At 37.0% G+C, this 22,856-nt stretch overlaps 1 protein-coding gene across 2 annotated transcripts in view; it reads right to left on the bottom strand.

Annotated features, from left to right (window-relative positions):
* Positions 1 to 22,856, bottom strand: part of Fstl5 (follistatin like 5) — a 570,877-nt gene that overhangs the window by 182,652 nt on the left and 365,369 nt on the right. For both annotated transcript variants that reach the window (XM_090343981.1, XM_090343982.1), the window contains exon 7: positions 14,998 to 15,118. In XM_090343981.1, coding sequence (XP_090200107.1) covers positions 14,998 to 15,118 — 121 coding nt within the window. The remainder of the gene's footprint in view (positions 1 to 14,997; positions 15,119 to 22,856) is intronic.

Genomic DNA, 22,856 nt, shown 5'->3' with positions numbered 1-22,856 from the left:
TTGTTATTATTATTGTTAGTGTGTGTGTGTGTGTGTGTGTACTTTTGAAGTTTGTAATTAGGTGACTGTCCTGAGCTTTTGTTCTCAAAATTGACTCACTACCTTCTGAGCCTTAGCTCAACTTCTGGCTTTTGTTGGTAAATTGTAGACCAAAGTCTCCTGCCTTTTCCTGCTTGGTTTGGCTTGGAAAAGTGATCCTCAGTTCTCAGCCTGCTGTGTAGTTAGGATTAAAGGTGTGAGCTATTGGCAACAAGCAAACATATTATTTTTTTAAATTTAAGATAATTTATTTGAGCAAAGAACAATTTGTGATTCAGAAAGCACTCTAAATCTGAAGCCAGTCAGGCAGCTCTATCCCAGAAAGGAATGACAAGATCTGAGAGTCTAGAATCAGTAGCCAAGAGAAAAAGCATCTGATTTGCGACAGCCTTCTTCGGACTCAGTGTGGTAGATTGGCACCCGTGATTGACTGAGTCTATAGCTGCTTAGGATTGACTTGAACTTGACTGTCCCAGTTTTAAATGATGTGCCAATTAGTTTAATATTTGACTTGATCCAATAAGGAGTTAAAATAATATAATGATTATAACAGTATATTTATGTAATAAATATTTCTATTAATACAAAATTAATTGTGCCTATTCAAAAAGAAAATGCAGTTTTCAGATTTATCAATACATGGCACTAACATTTACCATATTTTTTGCTAATAAATAACTTAAAATATTTTCCTAAATCTATTAATTGAAAGAAGTAAAATTCACCTAATTAAATAATCAAATAAATTTAGTAAATATAATTTCCTTCTCAAAAAACTTACTTTCAATAAATAAATTATTTTTTCCTTGATATTCTGATGTAGTACTTTAAATATTGACTTTCAAATTGATAAATACAACATGATAATAAGTATAAAAGATATGTTGGCCTTTTCTAAATATTTTAAGACAGTTATTTTTAAGCTCATTGTTTAAAAGCTATTCAGTTTGAAGAGATGACAAACATTATTTTATGCATTGTAACAACATTAGATATTTTACTTGATTGCTACCTCTTTCAATTTAATTAATTAGCTAATTATTTTGGAAAATGATCTCTATGTAATCCGGGCTGGTCTCAAATGTTACTCCTCCAGACTCTGGCAACCAAATGATTGAATTAGAAGTATTTTTTTTTATTTTAAAATAATCTGTGGTTTAAAAAAATGTTGGTAGAAACTGTTAAATTTAATAACTGATGGAAACTCAAATTTAATAGCTTATATAAACTTACTAATGAGAAAATATTACTACCATTTGTGACTATAAATGATACACATCTTGAATATTCTTTATCTAAAATTTTTGTCAGTCCTGGGCTTCAGGTCAGGGCCTGAGCATTGTCCTTGGACTCTACCAAGGCTAGAGTTCTACCACTTAAACCTCAGCACCTTTTCCAGTTTTTTTCTATATATGTTGTAGCAAGGAATTGAACCTAGGTCTTCATGCATGATAGGCAAGCACTCTACCACTAGGCCAAATTCCTGGCTCCATTATCTAAATTATTAAACCCAGAGGTATTGGCTTTCAGATTTTTTTAATTCTGGAAAAGTCTTAGTAATTAATGATATATCTTGGGGTAGGATACAAGTCTGAAAGAAAAATCACTTGTGTTTTAAACCTTAAATGCATAACCTGAAAATAACTTTACATAATATATTTTAGTTCTCCTGCATTTTGGTTGTGACCGATCACATGATATCAAGTGTGTCAATGCAAAAGGCTGACATTTTGGAGTACTCTAGATATCAATTTTTTGGTATTAGGATGTTCACATTATCATTGTTTATTGTTGATTGCTTAAGCAAATAATTCTAATATTATCTACACTTCATTGTGATGCACACTCTCAAAACCACTATGATAGATTATGAAATAGGAAGAAACTTCTCTTTTTTTCTCTAGCTGTGCTCATTTCACCTAGCTCATGTTCATTGAAAATATGGAACCAGAAACAACAACAAAAAATGTACAAGGTCTTATTGTGCCTTATTAATAACAATAAAATTCAGAATCCTGGTTTATATTGAGGTCCCTTGCTCTGTGATTCTCCTTTGTTTGATACTAGTATCATCAGTCATCAAAATCAGCCACAGAATATATTTGTTTCATTGGATTAATATGAAGACTTTCAGTGACCTTAAACTACACCCTAAATTGAAATCATTTACACTAAAATGATTTTAATAAATATATTGAGATAGATTTGTATATAGATTTTCAATAACTGAAATACCTTATGCCTAACATAATGTCACTAAACAGACTGAAGTATATTTGGAACAAATCACAAATCAAGGAACAAAAAAACTATTTACAGGACTATATTTCTTTCTGCCCACCTTTAATCTGTAATGATTTTATATGTATGAACACTACTCTTGTTTGTAGAAAATTTAATTAATTAATTTAAGAATGTGTTCTTGGGGCACTTGAGACTGCTTTCTTGCACAATCTTTAAAAATTTGTTCATCACCTCAGATTTCAGAAAACCTTCATAGATATGAGATATATATTTTCTTATATCACTGGAATGCTTCACTGATGATCAAATCACTTGTAAGATTTGTCTGAGTGTTGAGCTCATCCTTACAGAAAGACAAATATCATAGATATCTAAGATGGTTAGCATCTACTGTTTCACAAGCTATTTTTATTATTTACTTCACCATGCTCAAAAATACACTTAACAAAAATAAATTAATGCCTATGCTTTGTAAAATACAAAATTAACCTCAAGAAAAACTAAGAATTTATGAGGTAAGAAAGGTCATTGTACTTCTGATATCTAATTACAAATCTACAAACACATTAAAAATCCTAAAAGAAAGGTGATATAAACTTCTAATCAACTACTTAGTAAAGAAAATATGTAAGCCAGGAGTTTGGTCTAGTGGTAGAGTGCTTGCCTAGCATACATGAAGGCCCAGATTCCATTCCTTGGTACCACATACGTAGAAAAAGCTGGAAGTGGTGCTGTGGCTAAAGTGGTAGAGCTCTACTCTTGAGAAAGCCCAGGGACAGTGCTGAGGCCCTAAGTTCAGTCCCTAGGACAAGAAAGAAAGAAAGAAAGAGAGAGAGAGAGAGAGAGAGAGAGAGAGAGAGAGAGAAAGAGAGAGAGAGAAAACATATAGTAGAGAATATCTGAGGTGTAAGACATCATAGCTGGCTGCATTGTTCATTGGCATCTTCACTTTAGATGAAAGAGAAATTGGTTTTTACATTTAAGTGTGAAAAAGAAGTGGATCTCTTTCTGTTTATTGATTCTCATGCATTGGATTTAAGAATTCATGTGTTGCAATTAAAAATTCTTGGATTTCTGAAGTCTCATGTAAAGTGTGAAAAGTAAGAATTGATGGAAGTAAATTTTAATAATTAAATAACTATATTTTAAGCCAGGCACGGTGGCTCAAGCCTGTAATCTGAGCTACTCAGGAGGCTGAGATCTGAGAATCACAGTTCAAAGCCAGCCTGGGCATTACAAAGCGGTTATACTCTTACTTCCAGTTAATCACTAGGAAACAGGAAGTGGGGGTGTGGCTCAAGGGTAGCCTTGAGCTGAAGAGCTCAAGGACAGGGCCCAGGCCCAGCATTCAAGCCCTGTGAATCCCCTAAAAATTACATTTTAATGAGATTTTAAAAATGTCAGAATATATTAATCTAGAGGACTGAAAACATCACAACACATATTATGAGACTATCTGTTTTCCTTGGGCACTCAAAGGCGGTCATATTCTACAAATGGGATTCCATTTCATTAGTAAATCAATGTCTAAAACTTCCAGGTTGAAGATAATACTGACAGAAAAGAATACAGATAAAGAACATCAAATTCATATTAAATGAAATTTCTAACACAGGGAAAGTTGTTAGAAAAATAATTTATATAAATGTACCAAAGTTTATTTTAAAAATTTACACGGATTAACAAGTATACATTCACAATGCAGTAGGTGCTTACAGTTTAATTAAGCTCTGTGGAGAGTGGCCCATATTAAATCTTTAGGAACAAATAACCTTCATTATCACATTAACCTTCTTTCAACTCTCTTGTTGTACGAGTATCATTACATTAATTAGTCATTATACTATTTCTGAAGTGCTGGCTCCCTCTTGGGTGCTTTGAAACATTTCTTGGTACTGTACCCACAGAAATAAGCCATAAATAATGATAGAATGCTCCATGGATTTCAAGATATGACCCAGTAAATCCAGCCTTGATAACCAGATATAACCAGATTGTAATGTTACAGAGAATATATAGATACTTAAATATGAAAATATTTAAACAAGATTCAATATCAGAGTTGACCTGAATGAGTTCTATTCTACTGTTCTTAAAACAGGAACAATTATGGTTCTGTTCTGTGTGCATCTAAGCAGCTTTGTATATAATGTAAGTAATATTTACCCTTTACAACATCTTTTTCATAATTGTTTCTGAGTTCATGATTTAGAAAAGGAAGCCTAGAGAAGGAAGCCTTGAGAAGCTGGTGAAATGTGTGACTGATATTGGGAGCTTTTTTTTTTGCCAGTCCTGGGCTTGAGCTCAGGGCCTGAGCATTGTCCTTGGACTTTCTCAAGGCTAGAACTCTACCATTTGAGCCTCAGCACCACTTCCAGCTTTTTTCTATGTATATTGTACGTAGGAATTGAACCTGGGTCTTCATGCATGCTAGGCAAGCACTCTACCACTAGGCCAAACTCCTGGCCTTGGCAGCTTTTCAAGTGGTTTTAGAGAATTACATAGTGTGACACATCCCTTGGAGGCAAGCATTTGTCCATTGAAGTTCTGCATCTGCCACCTCAACAAGAGCCTTTTTGATCTTAGTATACCTGGACTAATTAAATTTGGTCCCATAAAGGAGTAGTGCTTATAAAGGCACAGAGATATCTAATCAAGACAGACATATGGAACCAGATCACTCTGTGTGCAGCCTGTGTTAGCTTGGATTTTGAGTTATACAGTGCAGTATGAACTCAATTTTGAATCAAGGCAAAAGTAGGGCTCTTTTAAGTATCACTAGTTACGAATGTTATGGATGACAGGTGCTTTCTTTCCCCATAATTTTACTAATGCACCAACCATTAATCTTCATTAGTGCTGCAAACACAAAGTATAAATTAGTGTTTTCAGTTATTAGTAACAGCCTGAGATAGAATGGTACCAGATAACTTCTTAAATTCTGTCCTGTAGGGGACTTGCAGGGATACCTAACTGTAAAAGCCTTTCAACAGTTCTTGTCACCATCCACTGCTGTGAGGTAAAGTACTTCCAGCTGTTTATGTGAGTTCTGATCAGAACTTTGAACTTCAGAGATCTAAAAATGATTCTCCACACATAGAAAGACTATATAATTAATGATGAAATATAAGCTAAAAGTCAATATTGCCTTAAAAAAGTTCTTCAAATTTAAGATCTGAATAACTGTTCAAAATAAAAGAATTACATGACAGTTATATAGTCATTATCAGGGAACATCCAGTCTTGTGGTTCTATTAAAAGTATCATCCGAGAAAGAAAGGAATTTCAACTGTTGGAGAAAAACAATTCAATGAAATCATTGCAAACTTACAACAATAGGGAAAAAGGGAAATGTTGATCTCATCTGAGAGTATCAACTATGAAGTGAAGAGGTTTGAAAATTTACACTTAAGTTTTCCCTCAAAATATGAGTTGTGAAATGTTAAGAGAAAATAAAGCAGCAATAATGATAATGGAAAAAGAGGATGTCAGGCACAAAGCAAGCAGATATGAAAAAAATAATTAAGTCCTGAAGTTACACACACATACAGAGTAGAGTAATTTAAGAGAGGTGTCATTACAAATAAAGGGTATATTTTATTTGCTTAGTTAATAAAATCATGGGTATAGTCACGTAATCTGACAGGACAGGAGAGCTGAAGATATCAGGGTCATAAAGAATGAAACTAGAAGTGAGAAACATCCATTCATTAAATATTTATTGAGTTATAACTACATATGAGGTCCTTCTTTAGCATGCTCCACCAAGGAAAGTGAGACTTGGAGGACACTCCCCAAATAATTTGTAAATATATTCCATTTAATGTTTTGTTATTATTTCTACAACACTGATAATTAAAACATTACTCTGATTTAAAAACAATACTATGTGATAAAATTTAAAGAAAAACTCATGTAAAGAGCCTGTTGTGTGCTAGGGAGTGTTATGTTCAGAAAGATAGTACAGTTTTTGATTCATACAGAAAGCAGAGATGACCACAAGGGTTTAAATGTGGAGGTGATGTGTAGTCAAAAATTTCAAATTGTTCAATGAGAATACAATACATTGAAAAAGTGACATTTAAAGTAACAATGTATAAAATTTGGAACTAAGCCTAACAGTATCTGGCAAATGTATTTGGACAAAGAGAAGAGCTAAGCATACACATTTGTTATGTTCAAAGTGAAGGAGGAATGTAGTGCTGAGGATAGCAGAGGCACCTTTACTTTCTGAGAAGGGAGAGTAGCAAAAGTAGAGGATGATGGGGTAGAAGAGGACAGAGAAGCCTGCAGAGAAATAGAAGTACAAAAGTATTTGTTGGTAATATAAGGCACTTGAAATAGTGGCCTTAATCTGAGAGTTGTCAAGATCCACCATAAGTTTTAAAGTTGGAAATAAAGATGGAAATACAGAAAATTCAGAAAAATGAGAATAGGAAAATAATACCATGCTATTTGAAAGATCTCTGAATAGCATTTTAAAAAATTGTGAACAAATTGTGGAAAAGGGACAAAGAATAGTAGAATAGAAATCTTATGATATTTCTGAAGATTTTTCAAAGACAGTATTGCAAATTTGCATAAAGTTCACCTTAACACCTAAAGGCATATCAGAAGTTCCCTGGATTTTAGACTGAGGGTAGATAGTCAAGATGGAGCACATGAAGAGGAATCCAGGGAGATTATGTCTAAGTATAGGTTAGAAACTCTTCCAGGGGAAGAACAGCCCCCGAATGAGCTTTGTTAAATCATTGTTAAATCATTGAGGAAAAGGTAGAAATATTTGTTTTAACTATGAATGCTTTGGCAAACAAATGTAATATTTTCATGATTCTCACTGTGACAAATCCAAAAGGATAACACAAATACATGAGTAGAAAAATGTTAGAGCTATAAAATTTTTAAAAAGTAATAAAAGAGAAAGAGGGGGTAGGACAGAAGGGTCTGGGGGAATGAAGACAAATTTCTAGCAAAATGCTCATCCAAAAGCCAAGGAACTGAAGAATCAGTAAAAGGGGTAGCCTGTTAGAAACTGCCTTTCCTATCCTGGAGGAATAGGGTGGAAGAACCCAGAACAATGGAGCATTATATGCATAGAAATGTAACACAAAATGAAAATCAGTACAACACATGGCACAACTTTGATAGGCTGAGGGAATACAAATATCAAACATCTCAGTGAAGTCTAGGTTACTCAACCTCAGGGCTATGCTCTTGACAATCAGTATTTGTGCAGCTCCCCACTGGACTGATTTCACAAAAACAAGTAATTTTCTCACAGTGCTGAACCTAAAGTTGCCTGCTTCCCAGAGACAATAGGAGCAGCTTAAATGCTTCCTGGGAAAAAGTGATGCTTAGCCTCTTTCTTTGACATAAAGGAAGAAAATTGTGCTTTTGTACAAAAATCAGGCTAGATGCAGACCTGTTTTCTATTTTTCTAAATATAATCAACAGTCCTTCCATCAGCTCTGGCAAAGTGCTGCTGGATCTCATAAAACCTGCTGGATCAGTGATATCCACCTATGTTTGCCAAGGCCCCAAGCTTTGGAGAAGTGAACAAGACTGTAATAGAAATCTTTCTTTCAAGAATCATCTAGGGTTAACAGAAGATATAATCTTCCTCATAGATTATATACCAATTTGTATTTGCTGTGTAATTTTTTAATACCTATTCATAATTACTTTACCTCCTGGATTCATAGACTGAGAACAGACTGGAGTTTCATTGTGGTATACAGTACTGGGGCCTCTAGATAGAACAAGGTGAATCACTGAGTGACTTCACAAAAGAGAATCTATAACCAAGCCTCAATACAAATGAAAAAAAAATCTAATAATGGTAAGATGTGAGTTACAATTCTGAAATAAGGGAAACAAACATACAAGTATTCAATATGATCTATCTGTCTGTCTGTCTATCTATCTATCTATCTATCTATCTATCTATCTATCTATCTATCTGTCTATCTATCTTCCTATCCATCTACAGATACCTAGAAATAATGTTGCATTGTGGCTTTACTATTATGGTTACAGTCAAGCATCACATAAACAGGACTTAATCATTTGTGTCTTGGTTTTTGCCTGCCACCTTTCCTAAAGCTGTTTTCAAAAAGACAAGATCTGCCTAAGATTTAATAGTTTAAGTACTAGTCCTGAGCCAATCAGAGATTAGATCATGAAATGGCATTGGTGAATATACTCTGTGTTACTCAGAAGGATGCACTGGAATTGAATCCTAACTGCATAGGATGCTCAGGAATATTGTAAATGTACGCTCTTTTTCTGTCATTGTTGTCTGTTTTTCTATCTTTTCTTCCTGGTTCACTTGTAATTTCCACAATCAACATTAAAATCTAAGTCATTTCCTCTGAGCTACACTGGGGATACTCACACTTAGGAAATCCCTATCCTTAGTACCTTCTGCAGATTTCCTATAGCTCCTCTTGGGAGCTACTGGTAAGCATGAATATCATCACTTTCTAGAAGATTTTGAAATGTGATAGAAAGTACATTAATATAACAAGTCCTGAAAATTCCTCTCATACATTATTTCACATGCTAAATTACATTGTCCATTAAAGCTATTTAGAAATTCTGCAATTAGATTAAATCATGATATCAAGATACTGTAATTATGCAATAGTATCAATCTAAAAATAGAGCTCTTATTCCAAAGAAAATTAGAAGATATTCTGAGCAAAATAAGACTGACCAACCCTTGCAATACAATTCACTTATTTCAAATAATGTGCTTCACTAACAAAAGAGGTTGCATAAATTTTATAGTTATAGAATCAGAGAAAGTTACATATTAATGCATTTATTCAAACACATTGGTAAGAGTATCAGATGGGTAGGAATACCATTCAGGGAATTCAGATCTTCTGTGTAGCAGTCTTAGCTTTCTGTTTGGTGGAAGTGAGAGGTCATACTGTTTCTCTCTACCCATTGAAAGAGTCTTATCTTACGATTAAGAGAATTTTGAGTCAAACATATTCGCTGATATTAAATGAATATTTAAATACTAAATATAGTAATTCCTAAATAAGAACTACAGTAATTCATTGCCTCTGGCTCTGCAATGTTCAATTCTCCACAATCAGTGTTCTGTTCAGCCTCAGTCAAACACTACATATGGTGAGGCTTCTTCATAGAGATCCAATTCACACAAGAACAGAACGATGTCCAGAATGTAATATGTTGTGTTTCATTATTAAATTACCAGGGAGAAATGAAACTTATAAGGTTAAAATTATAAATAAATTATTCTAAAATAACTAATATCCAAATTAAAATATTCTATCATTGTAAGGTAAAGTCCAAAGAAAACCCAGGAGTTTAAAGCACCCATCCCAGAAGACCAGGAGGACATAGTTACTTACAGGAAAGTTTTATTGCTGGACAAGGTTGACAAGGCCACCAACTCCATGGGAGAGGGAGAAGTGGCATCTGTCCCTCTTCATGGGCATCCTTATACCATCTGGGCAAGAGTCAAGAAATATTCTAAACAGTGCTTAAGCAGGACAGTTTAGGTCTGGGTGGAGAGCAGTAGTGCTCTTTTTTTCTGGTGAAGAATAGGATGGAGTTTACATCTAAGTGAAGGATACTCAACTTATGGAGTCGGGGGTTAGAGGTAACATGCAGCTCCAGGAAGTGAAGTGGGAGGAAAGGCCAGAGCTGAAGGCTAGTAGCATTTAGGCTTTACCAGACCAACTGGTTTTCTGGGAAGGATTGAGGACCGAGATGGAGGGCTTGCTAACATCCCCAACTACAAATTTTGATCTATTTCAATGAAAATCATCTTTGAAACCTGGGGCTTAGAGATGCCTTCAACATTTGCATCCTTGCTCATTCATACTGGGGTAAAGTGTGCATCTTGTTTTTGGTTGCAAATTGTTACACCTGTTCTTTATTGTCTCTTTATGCAATTTTTCTATTGGATTGTATATATTTTATCTTATTGTACTTAATCTTTTTTTCTTATGCTTTGGAGAAAGGGTTTAGATACAGAAGTCAAATTGTCCTTGCACTCAGAATGCTCATGCCAAAGCTTTCCAACTGTTGTACTATATGGTATTGCACCAAACCAGATTCATACATGATATTTAGAATTCCATTTGGTCTGTACTGTTGAGTTTAGCTATATTCACAATAACTTTCTGTTTAGTTATGTGTAGCTGAAAGCTACATTTGCAAGTAATTTTCTGCTACATTAATAAGATAAGAGTCTTATCTGTAATCACAGCTACTCACTAGGCAGAGATAAAAGATCTCAATTCGAGGCCAGGTCAGCCCCAAAGATTGTCTCCCTTCCTTAACAGAAAAGGCTGTGGGCATGTTTGTATATGACTTTTAGTGATAGTAGGGAAGGTTAAATAGAACCACATTCCCGGTCACTTTCAGGCAAAAACAAGGATGTTACCACATTTTTAACTGGAGCATTGAGTTACAGTGAGAACCTGTCCAGCAAATGAGAACCTCACAGTTCAAAACCAGTACCCCCCGACACACTACACTATTATTGATTGTTGCCTCTAATCCATTTAGTATGGGACACTCTCAGAACTTACATGAGTTACAATGGCTCTTTTTTTCTAGAACTGCAGAGAATACTAACCTAGAGTCTCCATCAAAGTGTCTCTCAAGTCCTTTGCTAACTCACAGAGGCGGTTGGAAAATAAAGGAGGAAAAGGTATCTAATTATTTGTGTCCTAGGTCTCACTGTCAGCAAAAGATTTTTGTTTTCCTTCACAGTTGGACTTTATACAAAGCTTACAGATATGTCTGTGCCCAGCAGAGGATCTCCTGCTACCTGGAATGGATGAGGATGGGGATGTTCCAGTCTATGCTGCAAAACAGAAAAACCCTATTGCTCTGATCGCTCAGCCACTTCTTCTAAACCATTTTTAATAAAGATTATAAAAGTGATACATTTCTAAAAGAAATTTCCTTCTTTGAAGGAGAACATTGTTTGCAGAATCACATCTACTTTTTTAAAAAGGAAAAAATAGATACAGGGACATCCTACAAAAGCAAATATTTTTCACGACAAGTTTGACAAGAATAGAAAAGGGAAGCCACCTGTATTGCCCCAGACTCTTAAATGTCTTTGAATGAGTGAAATATAGCCTTCACATGGGTTTACTGTGAGTATCGGCAAGCATTTTGCCCAGAGGCATACTGTACCATAAACTTAAGATCTAAAGACTATTTACTTTATGTAAGAAGATGAAATGAATTCCACTGATAGAATCAAATGCCTTTGATATATACTACTGTTTTTCCAAGCAAGGATGAAGAAGCACTCTCTTATTTCTGGAATCTAGTTTTGTATTGCTAGAAAGAAAAATGATTACTGATAGATTTTGTCTGTACTCTAGGATGTTTAAATAAATTTTGCATTTCAGTAACACTCAAAAATTCCACTCTCTTGAAATGTTTTCGGATTGTCATGATAACAAATCAATTATTTCATCTCAAGTGCTAATAGACCACATTTCTAGATAAATCTTATATATTTCAATGAAAATTAAGTTTCAGAAGTGGCACTATGACTCAAGGAATAGGGAAGTAGCCTTGAGCTGAAGAGCTCAGGGACATGCCTAGGCCTAGATTTCATGTCCCATGCGGACAAAAAAAGATTTAGTTTCATTGGATCTCCCCCCATCTCTTTTTCTCCATTTCCCCTCTCTCTTTCTCTCTCTCTCCAATCCTAGCACTAGAACTTGCATGGATGCTGTCCCTGAGCCTTGGTGCTCAAGGCTAGTACCACAGCTCCTCTTTTTTGTGTGATTAATTGAAAATAAGAGTTACGAGTCCAGCTTCTATCCACAATCCTCTGAAATCAGCAGCATCATAAATAGCCAGAATTACATACATAAGCCACTGACCTAGGGTCTCTTTAAGTTTTCTTTTTGAAAGAGGATAGAAAATAGAAAGAGTTAAAATAGTTTTGAAGATTAACTGTGTCCTTAGAGATGCTAGATAGTTTGCATTCGGTCACATATTAATTTCATTTCCTGAGTCTCTCCACAATCTCAACTATTCTTTGCTTATTGACCTAGAAGAGTATACCACACCATTTATTTTATTTATTCAGACACAGTTATGATGTCAAATTTAAAAAAACATAACACAAAAGGAAAGCTATACTAAAAAGTAGATACAATATAAAAAACTAATTAAGGTTGCAATTTTTCTAAGTAATCCTAAGTAATTGTTAGTATTTTTATTATAAAGAATCACTGATATATCAATGTTTTGTAAAATGTCTTGACATATCAGAAACTTTTGTGGCAACAATGGCCATTTGCCCACACAATGCTCACTTCTCTCTTCCTTTTGATTGATTGAATTTTGGGAGGGTTGTGCTTCATGATACACAGAGACCACAAACATATATTGCAAATATTTTCTGTTTAGGAAAGGATAACCAAAATAATTATTGTTGCTTTCACTAAAAAACCTTTTGAAATGCTTCCTTATATGTTCCATGCCCTTTTTTCTTTCTCTCTCTTCCTTTTTCTTTACTGACAACTATATGCAAAAATCTCATAGCCATTTCAAAGTAACACATGCCAGTGAAAAGAGGCCCAGGGGTAATTTAGGGCACTGATAACACAGATTTATTCAGCCCAGGCCACATTATCAGGACTTCTTTTTTGTGTAAGGAAATACTTTCTTCGTTCAGTTCCCATTGTTTTGTGTCTCTGTGGTAGGGCGTATTCTTATTGTCTTCTTTTGTAGGTAAAGAGCAATAGAAAGTATTTGAACTATGGTAGTTGAACTTGATAAATCAATGTTATCGGATAAAGCCGGAAATGTAAAATTGAATTTAAAAGTACAATTGAGGGGCCAGGAGTTTGGCCTAGTGGTAGAGTGCTTGCCTAGCATGCACAAAGACCCAGGTTTATTCCTCATTACCACATACATAGAAAAAGCTGGAAATGGTGCTATGCTCAACTGGTAGAGCACTTGCCTTGAGAAAGCCCAAAGAATGGTGCTCAGGCTCTGATTTCAAGCCCCAGGAATGGCAAAAAGTACAATTGAACTGCTTAAACACATAGGTAGTCTTGGTGAGTTATTCATTGACCAACTAAAAGCTAATAGATGGTGGCTCCAATCTGTAACCCTAGCTACTCATAAAGCAAAGATTTGATATCTAGGTAGAAAAATTGGCAAAAAATTATAGTCAATTAATTAGCCAAAACCCAGAAGTGGAGGTGTTACTTAAGTGGTAGAGTGCCATCTTCAAATAACAAAACTCAAATAATTTCATGTGGCTCTGAGTTCAAACTCTTGCACAAAAGAAAAAAAAGGAAATGGTTAACTTAGGTTGAAATCAAGACCTCAGACTTGCTTGTGCACTTGCCAGGTTCTCTTCCCCTATACCTTTTATATTCAGCTATTTTTTTCACTTGGTTGGAAATGAAATTTCATGGACTTTTTTTGGTAGAGATAGCTTCTAACAATCTTTAGGACTCATCCTAGGAATATAGCTTAAAAATGTTCCTTATTCAAACACAAATTGACATCTGTCTGAGAAAACACATTTATTGAAAGGATTGCATACCTTCTTTGAGCACCATATACTATTTGATCTACAGATAAACCTTAGATAATTTGTCTACATTTCTTAAAAAGGATGAGTAGAAGCTGGGTGCAGTGGCCCATGTCTGTAATTCCTAGCTACTCAGAAGGCTGAGATATGAGTTTAGTGCCAGCCTGGGGAATTAAAAAGTTTGTGAGACTTTTATCTCCAATTATTCATCCGAAAACCAGAAATAGCACTGTGGCTCCAGGGGTAGGGCATAGTCTTGAGCTGAACAGCTAGTGAAAACTCCCAAATCCAGAGTTTAAGTCCCAAAAATAAAGAAAAAAAATGAGTAGAGAAACAAGAAACAAGATTAACTATGGAAACACACTGGTATTAATTAGTAAATCATACATACGATCCTATACCAACTTGAGTAAATAACTAAAATTGGATCAAGAAAATTCTGATTGCAAGTATGACATTGGTGAATGTGTTAGCATCCCTAGTCTCTGATGTGACCTTTACTAAGATCTGAAATTGCCATTACTAGAATAAAATTTTCCATTGGATTGAGAGTTTGGCCAAGTGGTAGAGTGTTTGTCTAGCATGCAGGAAGACCCGGTTTGATTCCTGGATATCACATATGTAGGAAAAGCCTGAGGTGGTGCTGTGGCTCAGCTGGTAGAGCTCAAACCTACAGAAAGCCCAAGGACAATGCTCAGACCTTGAGTTCAAGCCCCAGGACTGGCTAAAAAAATTTCCATATATGAATGGAAATTTCCTGGAACAATAGTGAAATCAGTAGGCCATTATCTAATTAAATTTTTCCATTGTAAAAGTTTTGAATTTCTAATATTTGTATCTGCCTATTTTTATATAAAAACCAAAAAATGTAAAAATTAAATTTTGTACACTTAAATTTTCTTTACTTCCATTTTCTAATGAAAAACAAAATACTCTAATATTTACAGTAAAATTATTGTTAAATATTTCATTCACCTGGGTGCTTTTTCAAATTTAAATTCACTTACATTAACACTATATTCCAAAGTGAAAAAATGAGAGTTGCCAAAGTGTAAACAGTAAAAAAGTCACTAAAGTCTCTCTTGCCCTGTTAGTTTTGATGCTTTTTGTTTATCAAATGAAGCAAAACTGATGATTTCACCACGTCTTACCGTTCACTTGGAAGATATGAGTCTGGTAGATGTGTTCATACCCATTTGCATAGCAAGTGTAATTGCCCATGTGAGTAGTGGTAACTTTTGTAATGTACAAGGATCCATCATCTCCAAAGTCCTGTATAAAATACAATAAAATTCAATACAGCAACATATTTGTTTTTTAATAATTTTCCTTTTAAAAACTATATAAAATAGATAAAATTGTATCAAAATAATCATTTAACATATGGAGGACTTAACTTTACTATTTTGAAGGTACATTATGTTTAAAAATATGATCTCAAGGCCAAGCATAATGGGTTGTACTTATAATACCAAATGAGTATAGGCAGAGATTAAGAAGACTGTAGATGTAGGCCACCCATAGCAAAATTGGATGTTTATACAATTCAACTAAAATAAAGGTGGAGGATGGTGGTCTGAGGCTGATGATGATAAAAGCACCCTTCCTGAAAAATAACTTAAAAGCAAAATGTACTGTGGAATGTCTGAACTGATTGAGACTCACCTAAAAGCATGAGACCTGGTTCTAATGCCTAGTACTAACAAAAACAGAGACAGAGACAGAGAGAGAGAGAGAGAGAGAGAGAAGGGAGGGAGGGAGGGAGGAAGGAAGGAAGGAAGGAAGGAAAGAAGGAAGGAAGGAAAGAAGGAAGGAGAGAAAGGAAGAAAAATCATATTCCCCAATCCATATTTTCTATATTATTTGAAATGAAATATATGTGCTTATTAAATAACTTTATTTCCACAACAATTACGCATGAAGAACTAATCATATGAATTCAATGCATAGTACATGATTATGTATATCAGATAATACATATTATTTATGGGAAGGGAGTAACTCACTGGTAGAAGAACTGCAAATTATACCGAACACCCTAGGTTTTATCAACACACTGGACATGAGATTCTAACAACTATATACAATTTATTTCATTTATTTGTATATTTTATACCATATATTCATTTTCACACTGATTGAGACAGTATAATAAATACTAGTTCAGAGTTATAATTTAGCAGATGATTATTTTTTGTTTTAATAAATACAAAAACATCACTCAGGGGAAGGAAGATGGCGTCGAGACAATAGGGACGCTGCCTAGCTTTCTCTGACAAAAAGAGAGAACCAGGGAGTCCCACGAGCCAACTATCTAAAGAAATCCACAACAACAAACTCAAAAAGCAACGGAGAAGGACTCAAACCGGAAAAGAAATCTAGATAAAGCTCACATCCAACTTTCTCAAAGAATTCGGAACGCGAGGACCCCTCCCCCACCTCTCGCCCAAAGCCGCGGAAAGCCGCGCCAGACCAAGCCGCGAAAAGCGGCTTGAGCTGGCACCGGCTCCACGCGGGGAAAGCAGGGGCGGGCACGGGCTTTAATCCACGAAAAGCGGTGGCAGTGGAGGGTGCCAGGCTGGGAGCCCAATGGCTGCAGAAACCAGCACAGAACCGGGCCAGTGAACGGCGGAAGCAGCGGAACCCAGACGCAGAACACAGGCGGCGGCGGAGACCCTAGGGGGGTGAAAGACTCCCCACCACCGTGGAGCACCCGCAGAGGGACGCAGAGGCGTGAGTAATACAGCGCATCCCCAAACACATCAGGAAAGCACAGCGGGTGCCAAGCAATAGAATTTAACTCAGATTCCATCACCCCGCCCAAGAAAGACTGGCGGGAGCAGGGGGCAAGGAATTTAGAATCCTGTTCCTCCCCTCAACAGCCCCCTCCCTCAGGCCATTGACTGGAGATTGACAGGCGGGCTACCCATAAGACCCAGCACCCCACCAAGGGAGGCGGGGCTGCCCCAAATCCCACCCGCCCAACGGGCTCAACCCCCAGCCCTATGACTGGAGACTGACAAGCGGGCGGACCCTAAGACTCAGCACCCCACCAGGGGAGGCAGGGCTGTCCCAGCTCCCACCCCCCCACCAGGCTCCTCTCCCAGGCCACTGGATCTGGAGAGTGGAGGAATTTGGGACCCTGCCTTACAAAAGTGGGTAGGGGGTGCGGGTAAATAGGAGCCAGCATCTGCACCCCCTCAATTCTCGAGCGGGGCATCCTCCAGCGGGGAATCCTTAGCAAGACACCACCGAGGTCCCCCCCCACAGTCACAGACTCTGACAAAGCAGTGGAAACACCGCAGGGATTTGAAGGGCCGACCAGCAGCCAAGCTCCCCTTCTGAGAACCAAAACGGCACGGCTCCGCCCTTGGAGCCCACCTCCCCAGCTGGGCCCCACCCCTGGGAACAGAGGGGCCTCCTGCTGGTCCTGCTGAGAGCTCCTGAAACTCTCAATCCCCAGACCCTTGGCTTGGGACGGCCCCTGGAAGCAACACAGGAAAACGTCCGCCAACTGGCGCTCAGACGGAAGCTCGCAGATCCATCCCATGGTCCACTGTGAGGCCACTGGCTGGGCTAAGAGCTAGTCGCGCAGCAACACATAAGTTTTCTTCTAACACTTTCCAAACTTTGTACTCAAACACTCTACCTAATTACCCCCTGACCTCTCTCATTCTATTTTTCTGTCTCTGGACCTCTGCTCCTCTTTCAACCCTTATACTGCATGGATCTACACTTGATGGCTGTTGAGCAACATTGTATATCTAGGTGTTTAATCATTCTCTAGGCTCAGAGGGACTGAAAGACAATAGAGATTGGATTGAGAGGCTTATTGTTTTGGATATAAATCGCTTAACAGTGAATAATTAGACTAGTCGGTAACTGCAAAAAAAGAAAGAGTGATAACACCAATCAAAACTTGTGGACATCTAGAGTCTGCCAGCTACAGAGGTCTAGGTTGGTTATATCTGAAAAACTATAATCGTGTTTAGTATTAATCTTGCTCCCATTTTCAAATGGGCAGAACAAGAAACTCAAGAAAAATGTCAAATCAAGAAACAACATCTCCCACCTCCCCCACCCAATGTAAACAGCCAATGGAACAGTCATTGGCAAACCTAGAGGAGAGTGTTCCAAGTGCTGTACAAATGCAATTAATAAACATCATTAATGAAAAATGTGAAAATATAAAGAAAGAGATAAGGGAGGAAGCCATAGCTGAACAAGAGGAAACCATAAAAAAGGTGATAAGTAAAAAAGAAGAAGCCATAAAGGAGGCCATAATAAAGGCTGTTCAAAGATAGATGTATGAATTCATAGAATCCACAAATAAAAAGGTGACCGAACTCCAGCAAATGTTCAAAGAAAATAAAGCTACTGAGCTAACCACTCAAATGGAAATCAAGGAGCTAAAGAAATCCATACATGATCTAAAAGAAGAGATGCAAGGCATCAAAAATGAGCAATTAGTAGCAAGGGAGATGAAAAATAAAGTAGATAGCTTTGATAGCAGGTTAGACAATGCAGAGGAGAGAATTTCTGGGGCTGAAGATAATTTAGTTATTATAGAGAAGGAACAGAAAATGAGTCAATCCAAATCTAGGAAAAATGAGAGAGCGCTTCAGGAGGTCCAAGATACAATTAGGAAGCCTAATGTAAGGCTAATTGGTATTGAGGAGGGTCTGGAGAAAGAGGTCAATGGTATTGGAAATATACTTCAGGGAATCATCTCAGAGAATTTCCCAAATATCCAGAAGGGCAGACCCATCCAGATACAAGAAGCTTTTAGAACCCCAAACAGACCTGACCAGAAAAGAACATCTCACCGCCACATCGTAATCTGAACTGGATCAGTAGAAACCAAACAAAGGATCCTAAAGGCAGCCAGGGAAAAGGGTTCAGTAACCTATAAAGGAAAACCAATCAGAATAACCCCAGATTACTCAGCAGAGACCATGCAAGCAAGAAGTGACTGGAAGCATATATGTCATGCCCTTAAGTCAAATAACTACCAACCAAAAATACTGTACCCAGCTAAGCTCTCATTCATAACTGAGGGAACAATAAAAACATTCCATTCCAGGGAAAAGCTGCAACAATATGTCGCAACAAAACCAACACTACAGAGAATTCTGAAAGATGTTCTATACATAGAAAACCAAAATAAATGCAATATAGGGAAAGAAATGGCACCTAAACAGCATACCACCTAAGGACCACAAGAACTGTCAAGACACAGGCCCAAATAAAAGCTTTTAAAAATGGTAGGACCTAATAAATATCTCTCAATCCTAACTCTCAATATCAATGGACTCAACTCTCCAATTAAACGGCATAGGCTGGAGTTTCCATCCTCATATCAGATAAAATAGACTTCAAACCAAAATTAGTAAGAAAAGACAAAGAAGGTTACTACATACTACTAAAGGGATCTTTCCTCCAGGAAGACATAACGATCCTAAATATTTACACACCCAATCCCGGAGCTCCAAACTTCATCAAGCAAACTTTACTTACACTGAAACCATACATAGATCGAAATACAGGGATTGTCGGGGACTTTAACACACCACTTTCACCTATGGACAGATCAACAAGGCAAAAACTCAACAGAGAAACCTTAGAACTGAAGAACTATATAGACCAACTAGATCTAACAGACATCTGCAGAATATTCCACCCAGCAACAACACAATATACGTTTTTCTCAGCAGCACATGGAACATTTTCCAAAATACACCACATTTTAGGCCATAAAACAAACCTGGATAGATTCAGAAAAACTGAAATTATTCCATGCACACTCTCAGACCACAAAGGCATCAAACTGGAACTGAACACACATGTCCACCAACAAAAACCCTGTAACTCATGGAGACTGAACAACACATTGTTGAATCACCAATGGGTCATCGAAGAGATCAGAACAGAAATACAACAGTTTATGAAATTTAACAGTAAGGAGCACACAAAATACCAACTCCTTTGGGACACAGCAAAGGCAGAACTCAGAGGAAAATTTATAGCGCTGAGTGCCTACAACAAGTTGGAAAAATTGCAAACCAACAAGTTAATGTCTCACCTTCAGCTCCTGGAAAAAGACCAACAAACCAACCCTAATCCCAGTAGAAGAAAGCAAATAATTAAAATCAAAGCAGAATTAAATGATTTGGAATCCAAAAAAACAATAGAAAGAATCAACAAAACAAACAGTTGGTTCTTTGAAAGAATTAACAAAATTGACAAGCCCTTAGCAAATCTTACCAAAAACAGAAGAGAGCATATCGAAATAAACAAAATCACAGATGAAAATGGTAATATCATGACAGAAATTACCAAGATCCAGAATATCATGAGGGAATACTTCTCAAAACTTTATGCCAACAAATTTGAGAATCTAGATGAAATGGATGAATTCCTAGCCAATATTAACATACCCACACTGAACCAAGAAGAACTAAGCCAACTCAACAGGCCTATTTCAAGCTCTGAAATAGAAATGGAAATTAGACAACTTCCACCTAAGAAAAGCCCAGGGCCAGATGGATTCACAGCTGAATTCTATAAGGTCTTCAAAGCAGAGCTCACACCAATACTCCTCAAGCTCTTCAACAAAACTGAAAATGAAGGTTCCTTACAAACTCATTCTATGAAGCCAGTATAACCCTCATCCCCAAACCAGACAGAGATTCATCAAAGAAAGAGAACTATAGACCTATATCTTTGATGAACATCGATGCAAAACTTCTCAACAAAATACTGGCCAACCGTCTACAACTCATCAAACAAATTATACACTATGATCAAACTGGATTCATCACAGGGAGGCAAAGCTGGTTCAACATACACAAATCAATTAATATAATTCAACACATCAACAGGAGCAAGGACAAAAATCACATGTTTGTCTCAATAGACGCGGAAAAGGCATTTGACAAGATCCAACACCCCTTTATGTTAAAAGCTCTGGAGAAACTAGGAATCCATGGAACATTCCTCAATGTAATAAAGGCTGTGTATGAGAAACCTACTGCTAGTATTACACTTAATGGTGAAAATCTAAAGCCATTCCTTCTAAAATCAGGAACGAGACAAGGATGCCCACTCTCTCCACTCCTCTTTAACATAGTACTAGAATTCCTAGCCAGTGCAATAAGGCAAGAAGCAAGCATAAAGGGGATCCAAGTAGGGAAAGAGGAAATAAAACTATCCCTCTTTGCAGATGACATGATTCTGTATTTAAAGAATCCTATAGACTCTACTCCCAAGCTCCTTGAGCTGATTCAAAGCTTTGGAACAGTAGCAGGCTATAAAATCAGCCCTCAAAAATCAACTGCCTTCCTTTATGCCAACAGTGAGAGGAACGAGGCAATAATCAGGAAAGAAACTCCTTTCACAATAGCCTCAAAGAAAATAAAGTACCTAGGAATTACCTTAACTAAGAATGTAAAGGAACTTTTTGACGAAAATTTTAACACCCTAAAAAAGGAAATTAAAGCAGAACTAAGGAAATGGAAAAACCTCCCATGCTCCTGGATTGGAAGAATCAACATTGTGAAAATGACAATCTTGTCAAGAGCTATCTACAAATTCAATGCAATACCCATCAACATCCCAATGTCATTCTTTAAAGAAATAGAAGAGGCAATCCAAAATTTCATATGGAATAATAAAAGACCCCGTATAGCAAAAACACTTCTTAGCAGAAAGAACAGCGCTGGAGGAATTTCAATTCCAAAGTCTAGACTCTATTACAGAGCTATAATTCTCAAAACAGCTTGGTACTGGCACAGGAACAGGCCTGAAGACCAATGGAATAGAACTGAGGACCCAGATATTAAACCACAGACCTATGGCCACCTAATCTTTGACAAGGGAGCCAAAAAATAGAATGGAAGAAAGACAGCCTCTTCAACAAGTTGTGCTGGCAGAACTGGTTAAGCACCTGCAGAAAACTAAAGCTGAATCCTTCTTTGTCACCTTGCACTAGAATTAACTCCAAATGGATCAAAGACCTGGAGGTAAAAGCTGACACACTGAAAACTCTACAGGAAGGAATAGGAGATACACTAGGCCTCCTTGGCACAGGTATAAACGTTCTTAATAAGGACCAAGAATCACAACAAATCAGAGAAAGGCTGGATAAGTGGGACTGCATTAAACTGCAGAGCTTTTGTATGGCAAAGGATATAGCTAGTAAACTAATCAGGAAGCCTACAGAGTGGAAGAAGATCTTCACCAACCAAACAACGGACAAAGGCCTCATATCTAAAATATATCAACAACTCAAAAAATTGAATCACTCCAAAACTAACCTCCAAAGTAACACCCATCCCATTAAAAAATGGGCCAAAGAGTTAAAGAGAGTCTTCTCTGAAGAAGAAACAAAAATGGCCTATAGACACATGAAGAAATGCTCAACATCTCTGGTCATAAAAGAAATGCAAATCAAAACAACTCTAAGATTCCACCTCACTCCAGCTAGAATGGCCAGGATCAGGAAAATGAATGACAACAGATGCTGGAGGGGATGTGGCCAGGAGGGATCACTACTACACTGTTGGTGGGAGTGCAAACTCGTTCAACCACTATGGAAAGCAGTGTGGCAGTGCCTCAAAAGGCTAAACATAGAACTCCCCTATGACCCAGCAATTCCACTACTTGGCATTTACCCAACCACCCAGAAACAAGGACATACTAAACCTACTAGCACAACCATGTTCATTGCAGCACTATTCACCATAGCAAAGGTATGGAACCAACCTAGATGTCCCTCAGTTGATGAGTGGATCAACAAGATGTGGTATTTGTACACAATGGAATTCTATGCTGCTGTCAGAAAGAATGACATCGCCCCATTTGTTAGGAAATGGAAAGATTTAGAAAAAATCATATTAAGTGAAGTAAGCCAGACTCAAAGGAACTTAGGTCCAATGGTTTCCCTCATTCGTCACAATCAGTAGAAACCTTGGGCTCTACTAGCAGATATTTGCAATAGAGCAAAATCTTG

Source organism: Megascapheus bottae, chromosome 13 (assembly GCF_031878675.1).
Source record: "Megascapheus bottae isolate mThoBot1 chromosome 13, mThoBot2.hap1, whole genome shotgun sequence".
Taxonomy (NCBI): Eukaryota; Metazoa; Chordata; class Mammalia; order Rodentia; family Geomyidae; genus Megascapheus; species Megascapheus bottae.
This window is presented reverse-complemented; position numbering and strand designations above follow the sequence as displayed.